Consider the following 21,585-nt stretch of genomic DNA (forward strand, 5'->3'; position numbering starts at 1 on the left):
GGATGGAGGCGGGTGTCGGTGTAGGGGCGCTCGGAAGGGACGGATATCGCTGTGGCACTGCGGGGACGCTCTGAGGGGACTGGTGACGGTGTGGCACTGGTGCACGCTGAAGGAGCCGGCGGAACCGGGTGGCCATGGGGATGTGGGCGTCGCTGGACGCGAAGTGGGAGATGCCGGCTGAGAAGCGTATCTTCGGGGCCGTGCTGCTCTTCTCCTGGACAGTGTATCTTTGGGAAAGCTTCCTAGCACAGCGGCAGGTGAGCCTGGACAGGGCCCACCCGACCCCGACACCTGGGCAGCCCGGGCCAGCGTCGATCTCGACCCCGGGTCCTTGGGGGATTGCTTGCGGCCCCAGCACCCGCTTCGACCCCGTGGGTCCCTGCGAGGCCTCCTGACTTGGCCCCGAGGGCAGGCTTGGCCTTGAGGGTCTCTTGTGCTCTGGGAGGTTTTCCGCAACGTGATCCTGGGACCCAGGCCTCCCAGGGCCCGATGAAAGGGAAGGCAGGGCTGACGCCTGGTCAGACTTGGGCTGTGCCTGGCCCACAGCTTTCTTAGGGCCCACCGGCCCGGACTTAACCTCCTTTAACTTTGGCAGCGACCCATGTGCCTTCAAAAGGAAGAGGCAAAATTTTTAGAATCACAACTTCCCCATGACATTCGTGTAACCATGCTCAACCACGGGGTTAGGAAACCATTTTCTGAAAATTTATAAAGACTTCACAGCCTTTCCGGAACTTTTTTTCTTAAAAAAAAAAAAAAAAAAGGATACAGTATGTTGTTTTGTCCAAAGAGCAGTGTTTTCTTGTTTTACTTAAAACGTCTTTATCATGGCTTAAGCGATGAGGACTGTAAAGCAGTTCTAATATTGGAAGTGAATATTACTTAATAAATTTCTGGAGATAATCATAATGAACTGCTCGCTGGATTAGAGATCTGAACTTCTAAATGAGATTTTAAGTTTGTCTGCTTTATTGCCATCTCTTACTGCTGATGTCCTTTACCTACCCTCTTCTGTGTTGTCATTGAATTGTGTCAACCGTGATGGTTATTTTATGAGAGCCTTTCTCTTTTTAACTGCTGGCACTCTTTTTTTTTTTTTTTTTTTTTTGAGCATTACAGCCATTTTCCTCTGCAAATTTCTTCTCGGATTACATTCTGTGTGAGTCTTTAAATTGAAATTTTTAGTTCTTCATCAAGAGCTGTATCTTGATCTCTTCTTTTAGGCCAGAATCTTTATTTATTTATTTTTAGATAATATTTTGAGTCATTTTGTTTGTCTTTTTAAAATTGATCTCTGTGCCCAACACCAGGATGGAACTCAGGACCCCAGGATCAAGAGTCACATGCTCTACCAGCTGAGCCAGCCAGGTGCCCCTTGCCCAAGAGTGTAGCACTAGATTCTCTGACGCAGATACGATTGGCTAATCCTTTAGTCCAGAATCTTGAGGGCTTAAGAAGATCCTTTGCATAAAGTAAAAACACAGTATATACTGTCAGAATTGGGGATGGGTTATTGAACTTATGTCTTACTTTAATGATAAGCCCAATTACAGTAACTACTTTTCATTAATGTCTCCTTTACTCTCTTATGCTTTAATGTAATGCCTTTTATTGAGGGTTTGGTAAAGTGCCCAATAATATATAGAGAAGCCATGTGTCATGAAACCATTGCGGGAGATGCTATCCATTATATTGCTTAGTTTCTGTGCCCTGTATTATGTCCCATGGGCTGGAATTGCTGTCTAGAATTTAGTGTAATTATAAAGTTTGTCTTTCTTGAAGACCTGGTCTGTTTCTATTTGTCATTCCTCAAATTTCCCTTAATTTGGTTTCTAGGACCATGTTTAATAACTAGTTACAATATCTGTTAATACTTATGGCTGGCATATTTGCTTCCTTCTCCTTTCCATGAATTTGTTTTCTAAATTATATAGGAGGTATGTTTTGCTTGGAGTGAGTGGAACCCTTTGCCCTTTACCGTTCTGGTTCACATATGCATACTGAAGTGTAATGACAACCCTGATTTTAATTTTACCTAGCGAGCTAGCCTCAACTTCTCATTCTGCTTTTACTTTCCTGAATCAGTTGTTTTAGTGGTCAATGCACTTGATTAAATGAAATGTTTTTGTGTATATAAAGCAAATTCAGTAGGCTTCAGTGACAATAAATGCTATAAACCACTCAGTATTTGATCATAAATGACTGCTGTAATAAAAAATGAGTTGATTTGACTGTCTGAGTGTTTTCTTCAAAATATTTCAGAGACGGATATATAAAACAACAACTCATGTACCACCGGAGTTAGGGCAGATCATGGATTCAGAAACCTTTGAGAAATCCCGACTGTATCAGCTGGATAAAAGTACTTTCAGCTTCTGGTCAGGACTCTATTCAGAGATTGAAGGCACTGTGAGTAATTTACTTCTTGGAGAGATAATCTATCGTATTGTTTAATACTTTGTAATGTTTGTTTTCATCTTGTATTTTTGTGACACAAAAGAGGGTACTGTACCTATAAATCCCAGAATACTTTCTTAATCTTCGTTATCAATAGTAATGGGTGTAGAGCAAAAGACGCTGAAACGTAATTGTAAGGGAGCTGAAAACTGTGGTGTGTGATAACTGTCATAGGTCAGGCATGAAAAATGACATGATATTGTTAAGTTATCCTTTTTCTTTTTTTTAAGATTTTATTTATTTATTTGACAGAGAGCACAAGCAAGGGGAGCAGCTGAGGGAGAGGCAAGCTCCCTGCTGAGCTGGGAGCCCAATGTGGGACTCAATCCTGGTGCTCCAGGATCATGACCTGAGCAGAAGGTAGATTCTCAAAAAGCTGAGCCACCCAGGCATCCCTTGTTAAGTTATTCTTGTAGCAGTCCCTCCTTGTCTTCCTGCTGCCTTTTTTTTTTTCTTTCTGAGATTCAGTTTATTTATTTGAGAGGGAGAGGGAGAAGCAGGCTCCCTGCTGAGCAAGGAGCCCAGTGCGGGGCTTGATCTCAGGACCATGGGATCATAACCCAAGCCAAAGGCAGGTGCTGAACTGGCTCACCCTCTTTTTTTTTTTTTTCTTAAAGTAGCAGCCCTTCCTCCTGTTTCTGTCTCTCTTTTTTAAAAAATATTTGTTTAAGCAAGCTCTTTACCCATCATGGCGCTCAAACTCACTACCCCAAGATCAAGTGTCACTTGATCACCAACTGAGCCTGTCAGATGCCCCTCAGAATAGTTTCTTTCTTTTCTTTTGTTTTTTTTTTTTTTTTAAGATTTTATTCATTTATTTGAGAGAGAGAGAGAGAGCATAAGCAGGGGGAGCGGCAGATTTCCCGCTGAGCAGGGAGTCTGACCCAGGGCTCCATCCCAGGACCCCAGGATCGGGACCTGAGCCAAATGCAGACACTTTTTTTTTTTTTTTTTTAAGATTTTATTTATTTACTTGAGAGAGAGAGACAGTGAGAGAGAGCATGAACGAGGAGAAGGTCAGAGAGAGAAGCAGACTCCCCATGGAGCTGGGAGCCCAATGCGGGACTCGATCCCGGGACTCCAGGATCATGACCTGAGCCGAAGGCAGTCGTCCAACCAACTGAGCCACCCAGGCGTTCCCCAAATGCAGACACTTAACTGACTGAGCCATCCAGACATCCCCTTCTTGCCTCTATCTTTTTTTCTCTTTTTTTAGCAATTTTTTTTAAAGACTTTTATTTATTTGAGAGAGAGAATGTGCATAAGCACAAGGGGGGGCAGAGGGAGAGGGAGAAGCCAACTCCCCGTTGAGAAGGGCAACTCTTCCTGCCTCTTTTTTTTTTTTTTTTAAAGATTTTATTTATTTATTTGACAGAGAGAGATCACAGGTAGGTAGAGAGGCTGGCAGAGAGAGAGAGAGGGAAGCAGGCTCCCTGCTGAGCAGAGAGCCCGATATGGGGCTTGATCCCAGGACTCTGGGATCATGACCTGAGCCGAAGGCAGAGGCGCCCCGTCTTCCTGCCTCTATCTTAACTCTTAACTGTCCTCCACATTGCAGCCAAAGGAATTCTGAAGCACAGTTTTCTGATCATCTTATTCTCTTATATTAAACCTATCACTGTTTCCTTCAGGGTGAAGCCCATATTTCTTCGTATGGATTTTTGAGGTCCTTTTTGACCTGGCCATTGCTTACTTCAACTTCATCTTTTTATTTTGTCCATCTCAAACCCAGCTTGGTTTCCTGTGACTTTAACTCTTTTCACATGCTGGTATTTTCCAGCATCTTTAAGTCCACTCTCACTAGAAGCTGATTAATCCTCACTCTTCCCATTAGGTTCCAGCTGAGATGTGTCTCTTTTAAGAAACAGTTTGAAACTTCCCCTGTCCCTCAGGACTGAATAAGATAGCATCCTATCATTATTCCTATCAGAGTACTTACCACATTGTATTGAATTTTCCTGTTCAGTTGACAGGCTGGGAGTTCCTTAAAGAAAGGATGCTTTAAGGTTTTGTAATCTTTTGGTACTTAGTGCCTGGCAGAAAATAAGCATTTAATCCATATTTATTGAGTGAAAGAAGTGACCGTTCATTTTTACTTAGTAAAACAGACCCGGTCTTACCCCCATGCTAAAAGAAGAAAAGCTCTGTAGTGTAGAGCAGTGTTCTCGGTTTTTTTTTCATGATCAACTCTGGCCCCTGGCCCTGTATATTTTTAGACTTTTTTTTTCTTTAAGTAGGCTCCATGCCCAACATCGGACTTAACAAACTCACGACCCTGAGATTGAGGGTTGGATGATCTCTACCAGCTGAGCCAGCCAGGTACCCTAGGATATTTTTTTCTTAATCATCCCTCCATGAGATTTTGATACCACAGATATATTGTGTATCTATTTCTGAGCTATATGTATGTGTATTTGTGCTTTATGAATAAAATGAGTAAGATTTTTTTCCATTCCCAAAAGCCAGTTCTTGGTTTTCCATCTCTAAGAATAATTGAAAGCGCATGGTGCAGAGGTTAAGAGCAGACTCTGAATTCAGGTGGCTTGAGTTTGAATCTCAGTTCTTCCGCACTAGCTATGGGACCTCAAGCAAGTCACCACTTCTGTGCCTCAGTTTTCTCATCTGTTAAATTTCTGTGGTTAGTGGGGCCCCTGGGTGGTCTGCCTCCAGCTTAGGTCATGATTCCAAGATCCTTGCGTCAGGTTCCTTGCTTGGCAGGAAGCCTGCCTCTCCCTCTGCCTGCCACTCCCCCCTGCTTGTGCTCTCTCTCTCTCTCTGACAAATAAATAAATAAAATCTTAAAAAAAAATTGTGTGGTAATAATTCCTTATTCATAGTGTTGTTGAGAGGATTAAATGAGTTAATATATGTAAGATGATTAGAACAGTGCCTGATTATTGTAAGTGGTCTGTAAATGTTGGGTATTATTATTTTTATCATCAGGATCATGATTATCATCACTTTTCCTCCAGAACTTTTCTTAGATCTCCCAGTAGCACTAAGAGAAAGACTCCTATTGAAAATAGATGAGATTGGCTATCACGACTGTTTTGTCAGTTAAAGAGAAGAAACCAGCTGTTCATGGCTTTGTTAAGTGATGAAAATATTATCTAGCTAGTTACAAAATTTTCTGACAGTTATGAACTAGTATGGTTAGGACCAAATATTAGAAGACTTTCCCATTTCCTCAGGGTGATGAAAAGTTGCAAAGAGTTAAGAAGTAGAGTTGAATCTTGGTATTTTAGGAAAATTAGTAAATAATCTAAAAAAATTGCTTTGGTTTTTGGCATACATAGCAATTACTAGTAATTAATCTTTTCAGTGTTGATTTTTTCCCCCCAATATTGATTTTTTAATTATATTTTTACTAGTACAAGCCTGGTTTAGTTACTGAGACATTGAAAGATTGGTATTGAAACCTGATGTTTTCCAACCAAGCCAGGAAAGGTAGCTTTATTGTGGATTATATTTGGCTTCGTTTAATTTATCTGAAGCATTTCTTTAAGATAGGCTTCAGATAAATTCAAGATTATCCAAGTAGATAATCAGCCTTTAGAGAGACATGGAAGTAGAGGTGGTGAATTTAGACATCATCCTCTTTCCTCACTAATGTTTGATTCTGTGAAATTCTTTGTCTTACGCATCACAGGTTCATTATAAGAAAAAAAGACAGAATATTTTGTCAGTCTCCTTGGTTGTCACTAGTAAACAGTTCCAGGAAAGATGGGCAATGGCTTGGTTGGTGAGCATGGGGATGGCTTAGTTTGTTCTAAGAGAGGACAGAAGCAGGGAGAACACAAATAGAATGAGAGCTTCATAGTGTTCTGTGGCTCAAACCAGAAGCAGTACTGGTTTAGTACTGGGCTAAAGCTGGGGACAGTAATTGTCACCATCATCACCATCATATGGGTAGTAGTGACTTTCACTTCATATATTATTTTTATATTTATCATTTTGTTTGATATTACAAGAGTGCTTGGAGGTAGAAAGTATAGGCATTGTTAGTCCCTTTTTATGGACGAGAAAGCAGAGACTCAGAAATTAAATGACTGGTCCATTTACTGGCCAAGTGACATTAATAAGTGGGAGAACTGGTTTTCAAACTTTGCTCTTCTGAGTCTTTTTTTTCTTTCTTCCAATTTGATACACAGGGATCACAGGTAGGCAGAGAGGCAGGTAGAGAGAGAGAGGGGAGCAGGCTCCTCCCTGAGCAGAGAGAGCCCGATGTGGGGCTTGAGCCCAGGACCCTGGGATCATGACCTGAGCCGAAGGCATTAACTCACTGAGCCACCCAGGCGCCCCTCTTCTGAGTCTTTAAAATTACATTGAAGAAACCATTCTTCTTTTAAAATTTATTTATTTTAGAGAGAGAGCTGTGGGAGGGGCAGAGAGACAGGGAGAGAATCCTCAAGCTGACTCCCTGCTGAGCCCACAACTCTGAGATCATGAGCTGAGCTGAAACCAAGAGTTGGGTGCTTAACCAACTGAGCCACTCAGGCACCCTGGAGAAACTATTAAAACTCCAGGGACTACATCCTAAATGTGCTGCATTTATTCTTGGGGAATTCATAGCTATATTTGTCATTTGACAGGAAGCATTTTGTGTTACTTTGAAATCCTGTTCTGTTTGAAAGGAGGTTCATTAATTCCTGTTTTGTATTGATTAAAATTAATAGGTTTTTATCACAAAGAACAAGTACAAAGATTAATTTAGACTTTTTTTTTGCCTCCTTTTTTCTACCTGAGAGAATATAAGCAGAGGTCTTCTGTGACCAATTACAGGTGCCGCTGTTCACACAAATGTGACAGAGCACCCACAGAGAGGATGGCCAGCCTTTCTGAGATAGACTTTTCCTAATACCCCACAGATGTCAGTGAAGACCCGTCAGGAAGTGGAATGGTTGGGCAGTCAAGGAGGGCAGTGTAGAAAAGTTCAAATTGTTGCTTCTCCAATTTCTGCACATTTTTGAGTGAGCACCTTAGACTTTTTGAAATTCATTTTTTCCCTCTTTAACATGAGAAGGTGAGGGGCACCTGGGTGGCTCAGTCTGTTAAGCGTCTGCTTTTGGCTTTATTCATGATCCCAGGGTCCTGGGATTGAACCCAACATTGGGCTCCTTGTTCAGTGGGGAGCCTGCTTCCCCCTGTCCCTCTGCTGTTCCCCTGCTTGTGCTGTTTCTCTGTCAAATAAAATCTTAAAAAAAAAAAAAGATGAAAAGTTGATCCATCTTAAACTATGTCTCACATGATTTGTGGCAAGGACTAGATGAGTGAGACAATGTAAATGAAGCAGTTAGTACAGTGCTCAGTACATAGCAGTGACTTTAACCTCCCTGAGTTTCAGTTGTCTCTTCTAGAAAGTAGAGATGACTGTATGCCATGCCTGTTTTTTAAGACTAGTGAAATCGTGTATTTAAAAGGTACTGGACTTGTTTTTGTTGGGTTCATTAGTTCTGTTCTGAGACAGCCCCAGCAGCATGCTCAGTGAGATTATCAATAGGAAGAAAGTTTACTGTTCACTGGGCTTTATATTTCATTCCCCAGTGCATACTGAACAAGGCTTGCAACAGCAGTTTCCAAAAGCATTCATAGATGCACGCACAGTTCATATTAAAGCTACCCTTGATGCATACTTAAAAGCTGGGCTTTTAATAATAGGTGTTTCAACCTTTCACCAGGAGATTTATAAATCCTTAATTTTGCATTATTTATTAGTTTTGAGAATAGGATGAAAGAAGTGTCGTCTCAAGTCAATTACTTCAACAAGTGGAGCTTATACCATACAGTGGTGCCAAAGCATGTCTTTTGGGAAAACAGGGTTTATATCCAAGATTGAGTTGGGTGAAGAAAAGTGGAAACAGCTGGACATAGGGTTAAGGAAGCCTTTAAGACAGCAATTTATTAAACCAATGATTTTCAGACTTCGGTGTACATCATTTTACCTAGAGACTGCTGGGCTCCACTTCGTTTTCTTATTCGGTGGTTCTGGGGTGGAGCCTGAGAATTTGCATTTCTAACGCATTCCCTGGTGATGCTGCTGCTGCTTCTCAGATACCATATTTAAGACCCATGGTATTAAACCAAGCCAGCATACAGGAGAACATCTAAAAGATGTTTGAGATTATGGGGAACAGGAACCATCAGGTACTGCTGATGAGAGTGTAATTTGGTATAAACACTGTAGAGAAAGCACAGGCTGATAATATACTGAATAAAGGGGGCACCTGGGTGGTTTAGTTGTTAAATGTCTGCCTTCGGCTCAGGTCATGTGGGATAGAGCCCCGCATCAGGCTCCCTGCCCTGCGGGAACCCTGCTTCTCTCTCTCCTGCTCCTCCTGCTTGTGTTCCCTCTCTCACTCTGTCTCTGTCAAACAAACAAACAAACAAACAAACAATGTATATTTACTGAATAAAGTTACAGATCACCATGGCTGGATCTAAAAATTTGTAGAGTATAAAAAGCAAGTTGTAGAATGATAAATACAATATGATGTCATTTATATATAGTCTTAAAAAGCATATATAAACCACCATAGTATTTATGGATATATACATAAAAATGGAAAGTACATTGGACGCCTACCCATGAGATATATAATAAGTGCCAGAACTCCTCAAAAACCACAAGGAACCATGTGTGAACCAGTGAGAAAACTGTGCTTCTAACCAAGGAGTGTGATCGTTGTGTTCCTGAGGCTCCACAGAAAGGAAAAATAATTGATCCTTTTGAGTTCCATAAATTTAATATCTGTTGGGGGAAGTTTTATTTTATAAGCATGTATTCTCTTCAGATTTTAAGACCAGCTCACTCATTCGAATGACGTGATTTTTTTTTTTTAAAGATTTTATCCATTTACTTGACAGAGAGAGATCACATGTAGGCAGAGAGGCAGGCAGAGAGAGAGGAGGAAGCAGGTTCCCCACTGAGCAGAGAGCCTGATGCGGGGCTCAATCCCAGGACCCTCGACCATGACCTGAGCCAAAGGCAGAGGCTTTAACCCACTGAGCCATCCAGGCACCCCGAATGACATAGTGATTTGGTGAATGTCTTTATTTACTTTATCTGCCCAAGACAAAGGGTGGTGCCAAAAAGGGGGTCTCCTATGAATTCCTGATTCCTACCTTAGGATTCCCTTTTCATTACCTGGGGAAAGCACAGATACCCCATTCTGTCTCTCAGTTTGGTAAGTGGACCTGACTGTCCACTTACACTGATATGAATACTTTGTCCTGATTGACGGGGACTATTTCCTTTCAAGGAAAAGCCACTTAGGTAGCCACATAGCCTGGTTCACATCCCATTTATGTTACTCATTAGGTGTGACATTCTGGAAAAATTGCTTACCTTTTCTCTAAGCCTCTTTCCTCATTCAGAAGGCCTTTGTTGTGGTCTTCGGCAAGTTTTTTTTTTTTTTTCCTTGCAGCTTTATAGAGATATAATTCACATGCCATAATTTATCCATATAAAATGTACAGGCAAGGGGCACCTGGGTGGCACAGTTCGTTGGGTGTCTGACTGGTGGTTTCGTGTCTGACTGTTGGTTTCGGCTCAGGTCATGATCTCAGGGACGTGAGGTCCGGCTCCATGCTCAGTGGGGAGTCTGCTTGAGATTCTTTCTCTTCCTCTGCACCCCACCTCTGAGACACTCATGCTCTCTTGCTCAAATAAATAAATAAATATTTTTTTTTTCCCCAAAGATTTTATTTATTTATTTGACACAGAGAGAAAGAGAGAGAGAGACTGTGAGAGAAGGAATACAAGCGGGGCAGAGGGAGAGGGAGAAGCAGGCTCCCCGCTGAGCAGGGAGCTAGACTTGGAGCTTGATGCCAGAACCCTGAGATCATGACCTGAGCTGAAGGCAGATCTTTAATGACTCAGCCACCTAGGTGCCCCATAAATAAGTCTTTAAAAAAAAATAAAATAGGGGCGCCTGGGTGGCTCAGTGGGTTAAGCCTCTGCCTTCGGCTCAGGTCATGATCCCAGGGTCCTGGGATCGAGTCCCGCATCGGGCTCTCTGCTCAGCGGGGAGCCTGTTTCCTCCTCTCTCTCTCGGCCTGCCTCTCTGCCTACTTGTGATCTCTCTCTGTCAAATAAATAAATAAAATCTTTAAAAAATAAAATAAAATAAAATAAAATAAAATGTACAGGCAAAAATCATTACAGGTCTAAACCTAGTATCTCTGTTGGTTTGTATTCATCTAAATGCATAGTTTATCCTAAATAAGATCTCTTTTTTTTCTGTAGAGATAATTATTTTTTCCTTATTTTCTTTATAAAATGTTCTCATCTTATAGTTTCTATTCTGTTCAAATGTAACCAAAATATGTCTTGTTTTATAGCTTATTCTTCTTTTTGGAGGAATTCCTTATCTCTGGAGACTTTCTGGACGATTCTGTGGCTATGCTGGCTTTGGACCAGAATATGAGGTATGTGATTCATTAGCATATATTTTTTTAGAGTCTTTTTGCTTGGTCAGCTTTACGTGAAAGTTAATTTTTTGGCTCTGACTTTAGGCTTGCTTCTCTGTTTGTACAGTCCGTGCCCACACATCCTCTGTTAGGATAATGCTGCTTATTGTAGCAAACTCCAGAATTCCAGTGGCTTATCACAATAGTTTATTTCTCAATCACATAATAGCTTAGTGTGAGTATAGTTTGATCATCAGGTGACATTCTTCTATGTGGGAAGCCAGGGACCTGGTCTCTCTTCATCTTACTGCCCTGCAGTCCCTTGAGTGCCCCACAGTTCTCTGCATCCAGCAGGCAGCTGGAATGAGGGGGTGGGGAAAGAACATCCTCTTCTTAACTCCCTTGTCTCTGAAGTATCCTTTGCATTCACGTTTTGTTGGCGAACCAGTGATTTAGTCTCAGATAGAAGGGAACTGGGAAATGGTGGTCCCCGGTTAGGTAGCCATTTCTCAGGGACAACTCCTTGCAGTGAAAGGAGAAACCTGAATTTTGTTGAACCCGCTAAGCAGATACTCTGTACCATAATCACTTAGAGATAACTTCATACAAGGACAGAGAGTGTAACTTCAGAATCTCCATGGAGCTGGTTGAGGTGACTACCCAGTCTTACAGAAGCTCCATTTACTGGGCAAACCATTAAGTGTGAGACTCCCCACCCGTGGTGGATGATAGGACACTGTCTCCCGACTTTTTCTTGGAAATTGCCAAGTCTCTTCCCTCTTTCCTGATTATTTACTTTAAACGATGGCTCTTTTCTACATGTATAAGGTATCTTGGGTTTAATTCAACTCCTCCTGTGTCCCGCTTCCATATACCTTTTTCTAAAGCAGCCAGATCCTTTGAAGTCCTCTTCTTCCTGGGATATCTCTGTATCTTCATTGACTCTTGTCCTGGTCTGTTCTATCTGGCATTGTGGTTTACTTACATATTCTCTGCCCTGTTTCAGAAATTTGTAAAGATTTTATTTTTTTAAAGTAATCTCTACCCCCAGTGTGGGTCTTGTACTCACAACCCTGAGAGTACTAATAGAGCCAGCCAGGCACCCCATTGTTTCAGAAATTATTTAAGGTGGTTTCATGTAAACATCATGACTGACTCCTTATGCATTTCTCTTCTTAAATGTCTCTTTCTCAGAGAGACCCTCCCTGACCACTCCATCTAAAGTAACAATTCTGCTGTCACTCTTCAGTGACACACATCACGTTATTTTCTATATAAAAGTACTCAACGCTCTCTTCAGTTACCTTATTTTTTATTTATACGTAAAAGCCTTGTTTATTTATTTTTTATTAAGAATTTTAAGCTCTAAGGGGACAGAGACCCTATATATTTTCTTTACTGCTGTGTCACCAGTGTCTTCAAAAAGTTTGATACCAGATATTTAACTTTTTTTAATTCATGAAGAATGAGTGCACAGACACATGTATAAAGTGGTCACTGTAGTATTAGAATGACTGCTGTCATGGAAGTAGCCTAGGTGTCCACTTATGCAATGGAATACTCTAGAGCTGTTAATAAGGAAGAAATAACTATATTGATATGGAAAATTTTTATGAAATGTTATGTGAGAAAACAAGTATTCATAAAGTCATAATGATTGCATTTTGGGGGGATGGAATTCTGATTCAGTAGTTTTGAGGAAGGTCCTAGAATCTCTTTTTGAATTTTTTCCCCCATTACCTGTTTGGGAACAGTGCTGAAATGAACCACCCTGCATGTTACAGCCAGACAAATCTTCTTTCTCATCCTCTCTCCCTTCTTCCTCTGATTAGAAACTTACATTGGCTGCATCTTTGTTACCAAATCAAATGTGTTTTGGTGGTGTGTAGTACACTCACATTTACCTTAAAAGAATTCCATTTTACACCATCTGGTGAGAGGGAGAGAGCAAGGATTCTATTTATCTCATCCCTCTTTCTCCCTCCCCCAGCTCCCTTCATACTAAGTATCCCATTTCCTCTACTATCCTAGGAAAAGTTTGGAAAGATAAATGAGGCAGTTCTTGGCTTTTGATTTCCTGAGGATCTATCGTGAAGGCACTTGAAGTAGTTCTTGACGGTAATTTTCTCTATTGGTCTTTGGCTTCTTGTGAAAACTTAAGGACACCCCACCCCACCTGCCCCAGTCCAGCTTTTTTTTTTTGATGCTCTGGGATAAATTTTTCTGCCTTATCCAGGCCTTTTCCCAAAGCCTGTCATCGTGTCCTCTTCCTCTTATAGAGTGCTTATTTTGCAAATTGGAACACATTTCTCCTCCTTTCCTTATCTCTCCTGTCCCATTAATTTACTTCTTTCTTCACAGTGGCATCCTGGGTCTTCTTAGCCTAGTAAGCCTTGCTTGAATTCACCAGTGTATGTGATTGTCTCTCATTTTTTAGTTCTTTGTTTCTGTAGCTTTAGGTAACTTTCACATAGTGCCTGTATAATAAAAGAGACATTGTTTTATTGCTTCCTTCTCTCACAAGTCAACTTGGAGAGTAGAGATGATGTTGTCAGACCTTGTATTACCCATAGAATCAAGCACATGGCTTGAGATGTATTTTTCATTTATTCACTAATTATTCATTTGAAGAATGAATTAGTATTACACTATAAAAACTGCTGTTTATTTCTTCCTGTGTTTAGATCACTCAGTCCTTGGTGTTTCTCCTGTTGGCTACACTTTTCAGTGCATTGACTGGTTTGCCATGGAGTCTTTATAATACCTTTGTGATAGAAGAAAAACATGGTTTCAATCAGCAGGTAAACTAGAGAACACATATGTTCTCTTTTAAACATAAAGACTTTTTGTGATTTTTCCCTCTCCTAGCAATAATTAAACATAATTTGCTATTTTATTTTTTAAGGATTTATTTATTTATTTGAGAGAGCAGGGGGAGGGGCAGAGGAAGAGGGAGGGAGAGAGAATCCCAAGCAGACCCCTCACTGGGTGCAGATTCCGACTTGGGACTCCATCCCATGACCCTGAGATTATAACCTGAGCTGAAATCCAGAGCAACCCAGGTGCCGCCATAATTTGCTATTTTGGAGCAAGAATTAACTGAGGGAAAAGGAACTGCAAATATGGTAAAGATGATAGCTTGAAGTCTTGCCCTAAGCTCTTCTAGTACTAAAGTCTAGTGTTTTTCTGCTAATGTTGAAATGGTGTATCTTGAACTATAAAATGCCAGACACTTGCTTTTCTTTTTTTTAACATCTTAATTTTATTATTTTTTTAAGCGTTCCAAGATCACTGTTTATTCACCACACCCAGTGCTCCATGCAATACGTGCCCTCCTTGATACCCAACACCAGGCTCACCCAACCCCTCTCTTTCTCCCCTCCAAAACCCAACTCTGACAGACATTTACTTATGGTCTTAGGCTACCCCTAGTGTCCTATTATATAGACTCACTACCTTTTAACTTTTAAAATTGCTTTAATAATGTATCCTTTGCATATACTTTATTTTTCAGGTTTTCTTTTCTCAGTTTCTTGTGATCTTTTCTTTTTTCAGACTTTGGGATTCTTCATGAAAGATGCAGTCAAGAAATTTGTTGTGACTCAGTGCATTTTATTGCCTGTGTCTTCACTTCTACTTTACATTATTAAAATTGGGGGCGACTATTTTTTTATATATGCCTGGCTATTCACATTAGTTGTTTCTCTGGTGAGTAAAATCTTTGTTTTGTTTTCTTTTATAAAATTTCCTTGGTGAGATAATGCTGATTTAATCTTCATTAGCATGTGAACAGTTCTTAGGAAGCAAATGAAATATAAATAAGTGGTCATATAAATTTCCCTCTTGGTTTCTGCTTTTGGGTATAGAACTAGGAGAGCTGACTCTGACCGTAGATTTTCTTCTTCTTATGCTGACTCAGATCCTAGAAGCTGGTTATTAGTTATTGTTAATGGTCCAGTTGTCAGGCAGTTTTGGGCTGTACATTTGTGAGTTGTCACTAGAATCGATGACTGAGTTGGATTGTGTAATGACTCTTCACTGAGCTCCCATGCCTAAACATTGTGGATATTCTGAAGAGACTAGATTTAAGAGGGATGAGAAAAAGATACTATAAACTTACCTGATTTTTTTCTGCCCTCTTGCCCCTGCCTTTCCTCTCCTCCTTTCTCCCTTCTTTACCCCTTCTTCTCTGTTCTCTTCTCCCTTCCTTTCTCTCCTTTCTCTCCTTCCCTCTCTCCCTTGACCCCTCACTCCCCATCTTCTCTTCCTCACATCTTTGCCTCTTCTCTCTACCATATTGTAAACCACTTCACAACACACACTACGACACAATGAAAACGGTCTGTTCACAGCCTCCAGAAAATAGCATCTGTTAGCTCTTCAGCTCCTGATGATGGGGTTTACTTTAGTCTGAATTGCCGTGATACTCACTGCTTCACTTTCCACTGGTGGGATTGAGCTCTGAAAACAGGTGCTAGTTGGATTTATACACATCTGTGTATGGCAAATGAAGTAAGAGGAAAGAGAACAGAGGAAATGCTCTAGAAATGCTTAAGGAAGTGCTGCTTCAAACACAATGGATAGTTGTGCACTGCAGGTAATTAATTTTAGCAGACCAACCAAATAACAGCACACAGTCAAGCTCTAGTAATTATTTTCTAGCAAAGACTGCAGGTCTCTCATGATTACTCTCAAAGGCAGAATTCTAAGTTATGATGGGATTATGAAGTGTCAGAAATTCCCAAGATAGTTTTGAATGGATCATTTGACTTTTGAGCTATTACCACATAGAGACTACTCATTTTGATTTGATTTAACAAACAGATTTTGAGCACTTGCTATCTGGTATTATTTGGGGCTGGGAATACCAGAGCAAATAAGAAAAGATCCATGTTCTCAAGGCTGGATCACACAGTTGTTTTAATATAATCTATATAAATAGCAGTTTTTCTTTAAGAACATATTCATAGGTTGTTCTGACATTTATTTTTCAGGTGCTTGTCACAATTTATGCTGATTATATTGCCCCTTTATTTGACAAATTCACACCTCTGCCTGAGGGAAAGCTTAAACAAGAAATTGAAGTAATGGCAAAGAGTATTGACTTCCCTTTGACTAAGGTGTATGTTGTTGAAGGTAAGGCTACCCGGGGGTAAGGAAGTTTTATTCAAGTGATTTGATTTGTTAGGGTTTTATATTTGGGCTTTAAAAAGCCAGATTTCTAGGAATTGGTGGCATACTTCAGGGATAGAAATTGGTAGCCTAATACCAATCCTGCTGTTGCCTACAGCTGTGTTTGGTTGGCTTTACAGTGTTGTTTGGCTAAGGCCTTCCTCACTCCTTCTTATATCTTGTATATTGGACTGATTTATGAACTTAACGTTACCTGCCTGGCTCCCTCAGGTAATTGAGCTGGACTTTTGCATAGTCAAGTTCCATTTAGCACTAGTTTGGGGGCTCATAAAGAATTTGTCTCATCCAGCAAAGCTTTCAGTGTTCTGGAGGCGTCTGATTTCACTTGCACATTACCAAAAATGTAGTACCATTGGACTTCAGATCAGTTATTTTCTGCTTTTATGATAATTGCTTTTGAGAGTTAAGCTATATGTTAGCTTACATAAGACTACTAAAGTCTCAAGCCCAAAAAGATGTAGAGTAAAACTGTTGTATGATACCATGACTTTCAGAATCCATAAATTAAAATCCACGTAAATGCGTGAGACTGGTTCTGCCTCTGCCACTTAGCACCTGTGGAATCTTTAATGAATCCCTTCACCCTCCAGGTTTCAGTTTTGCGTCCCCTAACCCGTGCTTTGGCAAACATTTTCTGTAAAGGTCTAGTCTATAAATACTTTAGACTTTGTGGGCCACATGGTCTGTCTCTGTCACAACTGTTCAACCCTTCCTTTAGAGTACAGAAACAGTCACAGATAATACATAAACAAATGAGCATGGCTGTGTTCTAATAAAACTTCATTTATAAAAATAAGTGGCAGAATAGATTTGGCCTGCAAACAATAGTTTGTCCATCCCCTCTCTAAACTAAAAAACAACAACAACAACAACAACAAAAATATCACCAGAGAAACAGCTGTATTGGATGAAGGAGTAGAAACTGAGAAGTAATCATGGGATTGGGGAGAATAGAGATGGCCACAATGGGAAAGAATGAATTAACAGTGACTAGAAGAGTATAGAAGTCTCAGACATCTAGTGGTTCTGAGGTAACAGCCCAGCTAATGGCACAGTTGGGACATATCTGGCAGAAATGGTAGAATGACAATTCCTACTATTTTTTAGGCCCTGAGGTCACTGCTTTTAGTTAATAGTAAACTAGAAGTATATCAATCAGTACAGTAGGACTGTCTTTTAGGGACTTTTACTGATGGGGCAACCTAAGTTGCTTATCACTTAAGGGATAATCAGATAATATGAAACGACAGCTAATGATATCACAATAGAGGTAATTGATAAGATGTGTAATATATACTGTCAGTGCCATGTGGTTTTAGATGAAATAGGGAAGGCTTTATGGAGAATTATAACATGAGCTGGTACTTTATGGAATATCAGGATTTAGCCTTTTATTCATCGCTCCCTGACCATCTTTCGGGGCCAGCCCACACTTAAGACAGGAAGACAAAAAAGCCACTGGAGTTGATCTTTGTGCTCCAAATCAATATGAAGAGTGGAAAGTATGTGCTGGGGTGCAAGCAGACTCTGATAATGATCGGACATGGCAAAGTGAAACCGCCGGCCTTGAGGAAACCTCACATAGAATATTATGCCATATTGGTCAGAACTGGTGTCCATCACTACAGTGGCAGTAGTACTACTGAATTGGGCTTAGAAAATGGGAAGTACCGTGGAGTATGCACCCTGCCTGTCATTGCTCTAAGTGATTCTCATATCATTAGAAGCATGCCAGGACAGACTGGTGAAAAGTGAGTCATACAAGGCTTTTTCTTTAGTAAAACTGGCCAGAGCTCATTTTTTCTTCAAAAAAAAAAAAAAAAAAATTGAGTAGTTGGAAGGTAGCATTTCAGAGGTGAGGCTGTGGGGTCAATAGGCTTTTATCCTGGTTTTATCACAAGTTACCTGTTGTGACTTTGGTAGCTTACCTTTGCTAAACATGAGTTTACTGGTCTGTAATGTAATTTTTAAAATAATAGTAATAATGCTTAGAAATATTTTGAATGATTGTTATTACTAATAATAACAACATACATTATGTATCTGTAAGTTGATAGGAATATTGTTGTGAAAAACCAACATTATATTCTAAAAAATTATCAGATAGCAAGTGTTGTGCAGAGAATGAAACTAGTGTGATGTGATCAAGGATGACTGAGTAGAGAGATACTTTAGATTGGGTCATTAGGCAAGAGCTCTCTGAACAAATGAATTTGAGCTGACGCCTAAAGGAAGAAGCCATCCATGCTGAGATCAGTGAGAAGACCTTCTAGAGCTTTGTGTCGGCAGGAAACAAAGCCGAGTGTGGCTATAGCACAGCAGGAGGGTGTGAGGACACGAAGTGTGAGACAAAGGCAGGAGTCAGACCACATAGGCCTTGGTGAATCAGGAGAAGAGCTTGGGTCTTACTGTAAATTGGGGGCGGGGGGAGGGAGCCATTGAAGGTTTTAGTGACATGGTCTGGTTTGTAGTTTTTAAATACTATGGGTTGCTCTCTGGAGAAGAGATTGTAGTCGGAGGGCTAGAGTGGCAGCCAACGAGCTGTTCGGAGGCTATGGCCATGGTCAGGGCAGAGATCAGGCAGCTTAGATTAGGATATTACAGTAGTAATCTATGCAGAGAAGTAGATGCACTGGGGATCTGGTTCAGAGGGAGAGTTGAAGAAATTTACTCACAGATTACCTGTGAAGGAATTGGGGAAACAGAGGCATTAAGGGTAATGACCTAGATTTTTGACCTGAGCAGCTGGATAAATGGTGGTTTACAGAGATGGGAAAACTGAGTGAAGAGCAGGTATGGGGGTGGGGGGATTAAGTTCTGTTACATGTTGAGGTATCTGTTGAACACTGTATTAGAGTTCCTCAAGCAGTGGTTAACTCCGAGTAAGCAGTGAGCCAACTATGGCTGATCGAAGCAGGAAGATTTCTTTCTTTTTTTTTTTTTTTAAATTTTTTATTTTTTATAAACATATATTTTTATCCCCAGGGGTACAGGTCTGTGAATCGCCAGGTTTACACACTTCACAGCACTCACCAACACCACCGTCCTCACCAAACTGCTTCTCCCCCCCCTTCTACCAACCCCCCTCCCCCCAGCAACCCTCAGTTTGTTTTGTGAGATTAAGAGTCACTTATGGTTTGTCTCCCTCCCAATCCCATCTTGTTTCATTTATTCTTCTCCTACCCACTTAAGCCCCCATGTGAAGCAGGAAGATTTCTTATCGAGACAATCTTTGATAGCTCACAAAATCATCAGGAAGGTTAAGTTTACAAGCTTGGAAAGTGGGCTATTCCCAGGGAGAGGAGGAGCTCAGAATCTCACTGTAGAACCAGTCTGCTGACAACCCTGCTGTTGCCTCCTGCTGTCGAAATTGGCAGTTTGCTCTCTTAACATCCTACCACTAGCACCCATGGCATTAATTTCTCACTGCCCTGCTTCTTTGCGTAATTAGCTCAATCTTCAGAGTCCCCAGTGGGTGCATGTATCTGATTGACTGAGCCAGGGCGTGGGCCAGGTGCCAGGAGTCTCCCACAACACTTACATGGTGAGGAAGTCTCTGAACACTGAATGGAGAATTTGACACTAGGCAGGGGAAAAGCACACACACAGGCATACACACACAGGAATATAAACAACAAATCTGCATTACAGACATCCCTGTGGAGATGTAGGGAAGGCAGATAGGCAGCTGGATATATGAACCTGGAGTTCTAGGGAGAGGTTAGGGCTAGAATATCGATAGGAAAGCATCTGACACAGATGCTGTTTAATGCCATGGTTGGGGGCATTTAGAGAAGAAAAGGGGCTTCAGGTTGGAGTCAGCAGGAAAGGAAGAGCCAGTAATGGTGGCTGAGGAGGAGAGACCACGGAGGTAGGAAGTCCAGGAGAAAGTGGTATTTCTTTCGAGATAGGAGAAGAAGAAAGTCTTTCGAGGTGGGAGCTGTGTCAAGTGCTGCTGAGAGGTGAAGGTAAGACATCATTAAACAGAAAGACACAGATGGCAATGCCTTACATTGGTTTTCAGAGTTCTTAAGTATATTACTTCAAGTGACCTCATCAACCCGTTCTGTAAACGCTCATTGAATATATATTATATGCCAGCACAGTGATACAAAATGCTTATGGTATAGGGCAGGGACTCCTATAAGCTTTAGTGACTAAGTTTGTTCAAAGACAGAATCTTGGGCTCCATTCCCAGGTGTTTTAGTATCTACTTTTAACAAGTGCCCCTAGATGATTCTCGTATAAGTATTCCTTGGGCTACACTTTGAGAAATTTGGACCAGTGGGAGATATTAAGACATTAACTTTATTTTGTTTATAAGTATACAGTTTGCCTGTTTCCATAAATAACTTAAGGCAGCTTTTAAGAAATACTTGTACTTAAAAATTAGAATCGGAGAAGAGAGAAATAAGAGAGAACTGTAAGACCTCTGACTGACACCTGATACTCCAGATACTGAGGTCCTACCTGATACTCCAGATACTGAGGTCCTATACCACTGTCAGAATTGGACCACATGTTTGGCTCTTCTAGGCAATGAAACCAAAAAATGAGATAGTAATAAAATAAATAAACTACTACTTATTAAAGCCTTCCTAAATTCTAAACATACTTCAAGCATACTGCTATATATGTAGAATATGTATCTTAAACCTACTGCTAACCATAATTTATATTAGAAGTATGAGTAGATATAGAATATGTATTTTCTGTGAGATATCTCAAGTTCTCAAGAAAAACAAATGTTTTATCATTTCTTTTAAAAAATGTGTATAAGTAATAGTAATAGTTTGTGGATCAGGCAGTATATGGATTGATTCGCTTAGAATTTATCATGTAATCTTTAATACAGCTCAGTCAGGTAGAGATTAGCCTCATGTCATAAACTGATAAAAAAAGATCAAGGAAGTTAAGGAAGTTTCTTACATTTACACAACTACTACATGGCAGAGCCAAGATTTGAACCCAAAGTCTGCTCTTAACCACACAGGTCCCTGCACAGTGTAGAACATTTAGAAAATAAAGAAAAATATAAAGAAGCAAATTAAAAAATTAACCACAGTTCAGCTCTTGTTAGTCATATACTGTTAGGTATGTTTTTTTCCCCAGTCTTTTTAAAAATAGCTTTAACTTTTTCTAATAGAAGTAAGTATACTTATTTTTAAAAGCCTTGAAAAGTATAAAGGAGGGAACAAAATCCATAGTTCTAGAAGCCAGTGGTAAACACTTAACTATTTTGAAATATGTCTTTATAGGCCTTATGCTTTTCTATTTACATATACTTTTTTTCCATGACAATAATAAAACTACGTATATATATGTTTTATATCCTCCACAGTATATTGGTGAGCTTTTTTCTGTCTTGTTAAGATTCTTCAGAAGTATTGCTTTATTTCTGGCTGGTTAAAATTCCATTTCATAGCTCTACCATAATTTAATCATTCCACTACATTGGATATTTAGACTTATTTACTTATTGCTATAAAGCTGCGACGAGCACAAGTATTTGTTTGCAAAACTTTA

General features: G+C 40.3%; 1 protein-coding gene across 2 annotated transcripts in view; it reads left to right on the top strand.

Annotated features, from left to right (window-relative positions):
* Nucleotides 1–21,585, top strand: part of ZMPSTE24 (zinc metallopeptidase STE24) — a 42,315-nt gene continuing 20,730 nt past the window's right edge. Inside the window, exons 1-6 of one of the 2 annotated variants that reach the window (XM_059374264.1) lie at nucleotides 1–257; nucleotides 2,263–2,409; nucleotides 10,798–10,884; nucleotides 13,551–13,667; nucleotides 14,422–14,574; nucleotides 15,861–16,002. In XM_059374264.1, coding sequence (XP_059230247.1) covers nucleotides 135–257; nucleotides 2,263–2,409; nucleotides 10,798–10,884; nucleotides 13,551–13,667; nucleotides 14,422–14,574; nucleotides 15,861–16,002 — 769 coding nt within the window. In that variant the 5' untranslated portion in view covers nucleotides 1–134. The remainder of the gene's footprint in view (nucleotides 258–2,262; nucleotides 2,410–10,797; nucleotides 10,885–13,550; nucleotides 13,668–14,421; nucleotides 14,575–15,860; nucleotides 16,003–21,585) is intronic. The other variant, XM_059374263.1, reaches the window with a different exon arrangement.

The sequence above is a fragment of the Mustela nigripes genome, chromosome 14, assembly GCF_022355385.1.
Source record: "Mustela nigripes isolate SB6536 chromosome 14, MUSNIG.SB6536, whole genome shotgun sequence".
In the NCBI taxonomy this organism is placed as follows: domain Eukaryota; kingdom Metazoa; phylum Chordata; class Mammalia; order Carnivora; family Mustelidae; genus Mustela; species Mustela nigripes.